Genomic DNA, 8400 nt, shown 5'->3' on the forward strand with positions numbered 1-8400 from the left:
CAAAATGTGAGTTTTGGCTGAGTTCTGTGGCATTCTTAGGCCATGTGATTTCTAGTGAGGGTATTCGGGTGGATCCGAGGAAGGTAGAGGCCGTGCAGAGTTGGCCCAGGCCGTCCTCAGCTACAGAGATTCGCAGTTTCCTTGGCTTGGCGGGTTACTACCGTCGTTTCGTGGAGGGATTTTCATCGATTGCTGCCCCTATGACTAGATTGACCCAGAAGGGTGCCCCATTTCAGTGGACAGAGGAGTGTGAGGCGAGCTTTCAGAAGCTCAAGACAGCTTTGACTACAGCCCCAATCTTGATGTTGCCTACCGGTTCGGGGTCTTATACTGTCTATTGTGACGCCTCGAGAGTTGGCCTTGGAGCAGTGTTGATGCAGGACGGTAGGGTGATTGCCTACGCGTCCAGACAGTTGAAGATACATGAAAAGAATTACCCTGTCCACGACCTTGAGTTAGCTGCCATTGTTCATGCCTTGAAGATCTGGCGTCATTATTTATATGGAGTGCCTTGCGAGATCTATACTGATCATCGGAGTTTGCAGCACTTGCTCAAGCAAAAGGATCTCAATATGCGTCAGAGGAGATGGTTAGAGCTGCTGAAGGATTATGACATCACTATCCTATATCACCCGGGCAAGGCCAATGTGGTGGCGGATGCCTTGAGTCGCCGGGCGGAGAGTTTGGGGAGTTTGGCATATTTACCAGCTTCAGAGAGGCCTATGGCGATGGATGTTCAGGCCATAGCCAGCCAGTTCGTGAGATTGGATCTTTCGGAGCCCAGTGAGTTCTAGCTTGTGTGGTTTCCCGATCCTCCTTAGTTGATCGTATCAGGGAGCGGCAGTATGATGACCCTCATTTGCTTGTCCTTCGGGACAAGGTTCAGCGTGGAGATGCCAGGGATGTGACCATTGGAGATGATGGAGTATTGAGGATGCAGGGCCGGATTTGTGTGCCCAATGTTGATGGTCTTCGAGAGATGATTCTAGCAGAGGCCCATAGTTCGCGGTATTCCATCCATCCGGGTGCCACGAAGATGTATCAGGACCTGAGGCAGCACTACTGGTGGAGGCGGATGAAGAAGGATATAGTTGGTTATGTGTCTAGATACCTCAACTGCCAGCAGGTGAAGTATAAGCACCAACGCCCGGGTGGGTTGCTCCAGCAGATAGAGATTCCGGAGTGGAAATGGGAGCGCATCACCATGGATTTTGTATCTGGACTTCCACGGACCTTGAAGAAGTTTGATTCCATTTGGGTTATTGTGGACCAGCTGACCAAGTCCGCTCATTTCATTCCTGTGTGTACCACTTATTCATCGGAGCGGTTGGCGGAGATTTATATCAGGGAGATCGTCCGTTTGCATGGCATTCCAGTTTCTATCATTTCAGACAGAGGTACTCAGTTTACATCGCGGTTCTGGAGAGTCGTGCAGCAGGAGTTAGGCACTCGGGTGGAGTTGAGCACAGCATTTCACCCCCAGACGGACGGACAGTCCGAGCGCACTATTCAGATTCTTGAGGATATGCTCCGGGTGTGTGTGATTGAGTTCGGAGGGTCTTGGGATCATTTCTTGCCACTGGCGGAGTTTGCTTACAACAACAACTATCAGTCCAGCATTCAGATGGCGCCGTATGAGGCTTTATATGGTATGAGGTGCAGATCTCCGGTGGGTTGGTTTGAGCCGGGCGAGGCCAGGCTATTGGGCACAGAGATGGTTCAGGATGCATTGGAGAAAGTTAAGGTGATTCAGGATAGACTCCGTACAACCCAGTCCGGGCAGAAGAGTTACGCGGACAGAAAGGTTCGTGATGTTTCATATATGGAGAGTAAACTGGGATCGTGACAGTTGCTTATCATACAAAAGAATGTAACAAGCAACAGAAAGTCAAGTTAAATTAAGTTATAAAAATCATCATAAAAGAGTCGAATAAAAAATTTTAGAGGAGAATTTGTTAGCTTTTCGCATGAATAACTTATCAAAAACAAAGTTCTAACCTGCACTCAAGGGGCATCGTCAAAAAAGTTGGATGAAAATCATGGGAGGATCGTGTTTAGTGCAAAAAATATTTTCAAGTCGATCAAACTCAAAAAAAGTATTTTCCATTAAAAGGAGAAAAACGATTTCTTCACTTATAGTTTCCTCTGCTAATCCATTTGAAATAGTTTCTAGATTTTAAGAAGCGTAGGATAATGGATAATAATTTCCGTAAAATATATTCTGAAAAATATTTTTCTTAATACTAAGCACAGCTAATTCAAATCTCAATAGAAAATAATAAAATAAAAGTAGTTGATATATTTCTCATGTGTCTAAACTTTGTCGGATTATCCGATACCAGTACAACGTGGAATTAACGAAATGCATTACATGTCGTGTCCTCGTAATTCTAAAAAGTAGGCTAATATTGTACAGCTTTGCTGTCCTCATTATGTCCACTATCAACAGATAATTGGCTAAGGCTATGATCTTTTTCATATCTCGATCAACCAAAGTCGTGTCGGAGTTTATATTTTTGTCCTGCCTACAAGTTTATCTTCCTTAAACTGAACTTTCTTTGTAACAAATAGTAGCTAGTTCATTTCAATACCGATTTACGAAAGAAAAAGGCTGGGAAGTTCTGATCAATATGGAGGGGAATGATGTTCCAACAGCTAGTGAAATGTTCCGAGCTCAGACTCATATCTACAAGCATACCTTCCATTTTGTAAATTCCATGGTTCTTCGTTGTGCAATTCAGTTAGGCATACCGGATATAATTCATAGTCATACGCAACCAATGACTCTGTTTGAGTTAGTTTCAGAGCTGAAACTTCCTCCTGCAAAATCAAACGGCATTCATCGACTGATGCGCCTATTGGTATGCTCTGGCTTTTTTGCTACTAAAAAACTTGATGAAACCTCAGAAACACAAGAAGGGTATGTTCTTACTGCTTCTTCTAAGCTGCTTTTGAAGAGTGAAATCCCAAATTTCTCACCTTTTCCCAGAGCAGGATCATTCCAAAATTAATTAATTGCACATTCCCATTGTTCCATGGAAATATTCCTTTGCGAAAGGATGTTCTTCCAGATAGAAGATGACGAGCAAAGTGTTGAAAATTTTGTGCTTATTAAGGAATCTGCCGCTAAATACTACGTACTAGTCTGTTTCCTCATTGATTTATTATCTCTATTATAGCACCATGCCAGCCAGTGCAACCAATTAGAGATGGATCTAGTATTTAAACGCTATACCCTTGACCAAACGCTATGCCAGCAATGTCTTGTCTTCCTCTCTATAACAAGTTTAGCACCATTTATTGACCAATAAGCTCCATTGACTATTCGTCTTTAGCTNTTTGTAACAAATAGTAGCTAGTTCATTTCAATACCGATTTACGAAAGAAAAAGGCTGGGAAGTTCTGATCAATATGGAGGGGAATGATGTTCCAACAGCTAGTGAAATGTTCCGAGCTCAGACTCATATCTACAAGCATACCTTCCATTTTGTAAATTCCATGGTTCTTCGTTGTGCAATTCAGTTAGGCATACCGGATATAATTCATAGTCATACGCAACCAATGACTCTGTTTGAGTTAGTTTCAGAGCTGAAACTTCCTCCTGCAAAATCAAACGGCATTCATCGACTGATGCGCCTATTGGTATGCTCTGGCTTTTTTGCTACTAAAAAACTTGATGAAACCTCAGAAACACAAGAAGGGTATGTTCTTACTGCTTCTTCTAAGCTGCTTTTGAAGAGTGAAATCCCAAATTTCTCACCTTTTCCCAGAGCAATGGTTGATCCCATCCCATTATGGTGAATCCATGGCAATCTTTAGGCGATTGGTTTCTTGGAAATGAAGCCACCTACCCCATTTTAAACAGCATATGGCACACCCTTGTGCAAATATTGTGACCAAAATCCAGGATTCAACAAAGCTATCAATGAAGCTATGGCTAGTGATTCCAAAATGATGAGTTTGGTAGTGAAGGACTGCAAACAAGTTTTTGAAGAGATGGATTCCTTGGTCGATGTTGGAGGTGGCACTGGTGTTATTGCTAAGAATATTTTGGGTGCATTTCCTCATATAAAATGCACTGTTTTAGACCTTCCTCATGTTGTTGCTAACATGCCAGAGACAGAAAATTTGAAATATGTGGGAGGTGACATGTTTCAGTCAATTCCTCCTGCTGATGCCTTTTTGTTTAAGGTAAGAAGATGCTAACTTTTGTTTCTTTTGTTTACAAATTGACATGTACTACATCTGATCTCTAAGTCCGTAAATATGAATCTTGGGTGGCTCATCACCTATAGCAATTACATAATGTTAATTTATGTTCCACATGTCCAAGGAAACATCGTTTTTTAGTAAATTTTTATATATTTTAGAAATTTTGGGTCGTTCAGAAATTAAATCCCCTCTCTGATATCCTCTTGTATGCTTTATCACTCATGTCAAAGTGCCAGCGTCTAACAAAACCAGTGGCAGCTCAATCTAATATGTGGCCTAAAGCCAAAACTTAAAAGATCAGAGACCCTAAATTTTTTTAGTAAATTTTTATATATTTTAATTGAAGTTTATTCTTATAGCTTTCTAATATGCAAGAAAGTTAATTATATTTGGATAATTAGTTTTTTTTTACTTAACAATATGGCCAGTATGTGTAATTCTCATGAGACATTGTTAATCTTAAGTTATGTGTTATTGATTTTGGTTACAAACTTTTTTCAACTAACGGAACTGTTAGAGAAAATATTAAGATTATTCTATAAGCAATAAAAACGTTCAGAAAAATAAGAGTATCATCTTTTACTTGTACAATTTTCATCTCACTTTTAATTCAAAAAATTGGTAAAACTATTAATTTCATAGATCACTAATATGCTTTAAAAGATATTCAAGGTTAATAGCTTGTTTGGCCAAGTTATAAATAAGAATGATTCAAGTTCTTAGGGTTGAGCTGCCTCTGAACAAAATAGTTTAAAAAATTTGTTGTATGGTTAACAAAATATGACATTTAATTTGCAGCTGGTTATGCATGATTGAAGTGATGAGGATTGTGTGAAGATGTTAAAGAGAAGCAGAGAAGCTATGAGGGATAAAAATGAAGGAAGAAAAGGGAAGGTCATTATCATTGACATAGTGCAGAAAAGAGATGATGAAGAAGAAGACATGACTGAACTGAAGCTCATTTTTTATGTATTGATAATTGTATATCTTCCCGGAAGAGAGAGAACTGAGAAAGAATGGGAAAAGATATTCCTTGAGGCTGGATTCATGAGCTACAAGATTAGACCTGTCTTTGGCCTAAGGTCCCTTATTGAAGTTTTTCCTTAAATATATTATGTAAGAATTGTGATGAACCTACATGCAGTATTAAATAAAAAATCCGGTGATTATTTTAGTTTGCACAATGTATTAGAGATTCTCCCCAAAAATGGCTGAAAATGAAAAATGGGGTCGAAGAAAATAAAATGAAATGAAAATGCTTTTGCAATTGCTAGATTTGTGTGTACTTGGTATAGTTGATTATTATTGTCCACTGAATATAGTAAACGACCAATATTTGTAAGAAAAACTAAAGATTTTAAAAAGCTTTTCAAAACCAAAGAGTTGGATGAAAATCATGGGAGGAGTGTGTTTGGTACGAAAAAATATTTTCAAGAAAATAAGTCATTTTCTGTCGATTAAACTCCAAAAGTTATTTATGTTGAAGAAAAAACACCATTAAAAGGGGAAAATGACTTTTTTCACTTATATTTTCCTCTAGAGTCCATTTGAATATTTTTAAAAAGTGTTAGATAGTGAGACAAAGTTTCTTTAAAAGAAATTCGTGAAATAATTTTGGAAAAATATTTTCTTTCATACCTATGAACACTTGAATAGATGATGAAAAAATTGTATCTCTTATTGAATGCCTCAATGGTTTAAATACAAGTTATAGTAACCATCTTTCTAGAGTCACTAAGCTTAAATCGAACAAATTGCGTTCGAAGGCTGGTTCGGCCAGTGCTTTGATCATATCAACTAGTTGGTTAGCAGAATGAACATGAACAACTCGAACCACCTTCTGCTCAATGTAGTTGCGCACAAAATGAAAATCCACCTTAATATGTTTCATGTGATTGTGAAGGCCCGGATTCTCGCTTAGATAAGTCATACCAATGTTGTCACAATAGATTGTAAGGGTGTCTCTGACAGGAAGTTGCATCTCAAGCAATGGGTTTTGACCCACAGTAGTTCGGCAAGTGCATTAGCGACAACTATATATTCAGCTTCAGTTGATGAGAGAGTATTCTGCTTTTTAGAGGACCAACTAATAGGATTGTTGTCAAGAAAAAAAATATAACCAGATGTGGAGGATCTGTCATTGAGATCTCCAGCCCAGTCCGCATCAGAGCACATGCCCAGATTAAAACAAAATTCGGGGACACATGTAGGCCAAACTTGATCGTACCATGAAGGTACCTAAGAACTCGTTTCACAGCTTTCTAATAAAGATCAGATGGTAATTGCATAAATTGGAAAATTTTATTAATTGCATAGGAAATGTCTGGCCTTATAAAAGACAGATATTGAAGTTTGCCCAGGACTTGACGGTAGCGAGTCGAATCAGTTAACGGAGCCCCATCATTGAGTTTGAGCAACTCCGAAGCACTCACCAGTGTGTTTGTACTCTAATCAGCCATCAACATCATTCATGATTTAATTGATATAAGTTGCTTGCGAGAGAATAATGGCATCAGTGCTTCGAACTACCTCAACACCAAGAAAATAATTGTGATTTCCCAAGTCTTTAATGGAGAAGCGAGAGGCAAGAGAGGCTATAACTTCATTGACAATGATAGGGTTGATGCCGGTCACTATTATTTCGTCAACATATACCAAAACAAACATGAAACCAGCGTGACTATGTCTGATGAATAAGGAGTTGTCAGATTCAGTCTTTGAAAATCCCATATGGGCAAGATAGCCTTTGAGCGCATTATACCAAGCCCGAAGTGCTTGCTTCAGGCCATATATTGCCTTGCGCAACTTATAAATATGAGTTGGATTATCAACACAAGCAACGCGCAGGTTGCGTCATGTATACTTCCTTGAAGAAAGACATTGTTGACGTCGAGTTGACGAAGAGGCAACTGATACCGAATAGAAACAACAAGTATGATTCGCACAGTAGTAGATTTAACCATCGGACTGAAAGTCAACACCGGACCTCTGAGTGAATCCTTTTGCAACTAATCTCGCCTTGTAATGATCAACTGACCGGTGTGCTTTCCTTTTATTCCTGAAAAGCCACTTACGTGAAATAACATTATTAGAGGGGTTATATGGAATCAATTCCCAAGTATGGTTTTTCAATAAAGCATCAATTATGAATTCATGGCTTTCCTCCACTTAGGGTATTCTTGGGCTTGTTTATAGGTTTGTGATGCAAGAGATGGTTTTGAGTAGTCTAGGTAATCAAAAATCTATTTTGGTTTCTGGATGTTATTCAGTGAGCGTGTGAATATACAATTTGGATAGGTGGGTATGTGTGGTAGAGTGAGGGAGGTGACATTGATGTGGCTGATTTGGGGTGCGGGGGTCGACGCTGGTATACTATCAGAGATGGAGTCAGCCTGTGAGGTGGATTGGTTGATGGAGTAGTTGGTTTTATAGAGAGGTTGGAGGCTTGGGGTCTCGCAATAGGCGTAGGGGATGGGTCTGGGCAGCGGGGATCTTGGGAAATTAGAGTTGGAGGAGGAGTAGTACATACGCCTGCAAGGTTAACATATTAGATATACACATATCACTTCCTTTCCATCAATGTCCTATAGGCATGATACTACATTCATTAATCCCAGAGTCATGTTTTCTATATCTTAAAAAACAAGAAAAGTAGATATATTCATATTACAGAATATGTGTTTCTTCTGTGCTTAAATGAATAAGTAATAATTTATTGTCTAAGCATTATTCTCTTAAATTACCTTAAGTAAGCAGATCCCTTATAGTCATTCATGAACTCTTACAGCTCATAATAAACTATAAAGAAGGGATATTTTTACACGAAAAGTAAAAATGAACTCCTAGAGACATGCTATCTAAGGTGTAAAGACACAAGTAAATCAAGTATTTATTTAACAGTGTACATTTAAATAAAATACATGCGTAAACAAGCTGTATGAAATCCTAAGCACGATGTATGGGCAAAAGATCCTAACTTACAATGGCAAATAAATGTTTTGCAAGACAACTAACTCATTATAAAATCCTTCTTAAAATCATAGCATCTAACAGAGAAGTATGCAAAAGGAGATGAGTATTTTCATGTGAGTATTTTATCAAATACTAGTGAGGCATGCTTCTAACAATACACACCAGAACATAATCTCCTTAAATTTTGTTATTAGGTTCTTGCCTACTAAAAGGAAC

General features: G+C 38.8%; 1 protein-coding gene across 1 annotated transcript; it reads left to right on the forward strand.

Annotated features, from left to right (window-relative positions):
* The first annotated feature begins 3350 nt into the window (after positions 1-3350).
* Positions 3351-5390, forward strand: LOC109214744 (isoflavone 4'-O-methyltransferase-like). Its single transcript, XM_019378692.1, has 2 exons — positions 3351-4191; positions 5011-5390. Exons 1-2 carry the CDS (start codon positions 3934-3936, stop codon positions 5026-5028), a joined length of 276 nt encoding a protein of 91 aa, XP_019234237.1. The 5' UTR covers positions 3351-3933; the 3' UTR covers positions 5029-5390.
* Positions 5391-8400: the final 3010 nt, after the last annotated feature.

This window comes from Nicotiana attenuata, unplaced genomic scaffold, assembly GCF_001879085.1.
Source record: "Nicotiana attenuata strain UT unplaced genomic scaffold, NIATTr2, whole genome shotgun sequence".
In the NCBI taxonomy this organism is placed as follows: domain Eukaryota; kingdom Viridiplantae; phylum Streptophyta; class Magnoliopsida; order Solanales; family Solanaceae; genus Nicotiana; species Nicotiana attenuata.

Coding starts and splice junctions, on each gene's coding strand:
- LOC109214744 (XM_019378692.1), top strand. CDS start 3,934: ATGGCTAGTGATTCCAAAATGATGAGTTTGGTAGTGAAGGACTGCAAA.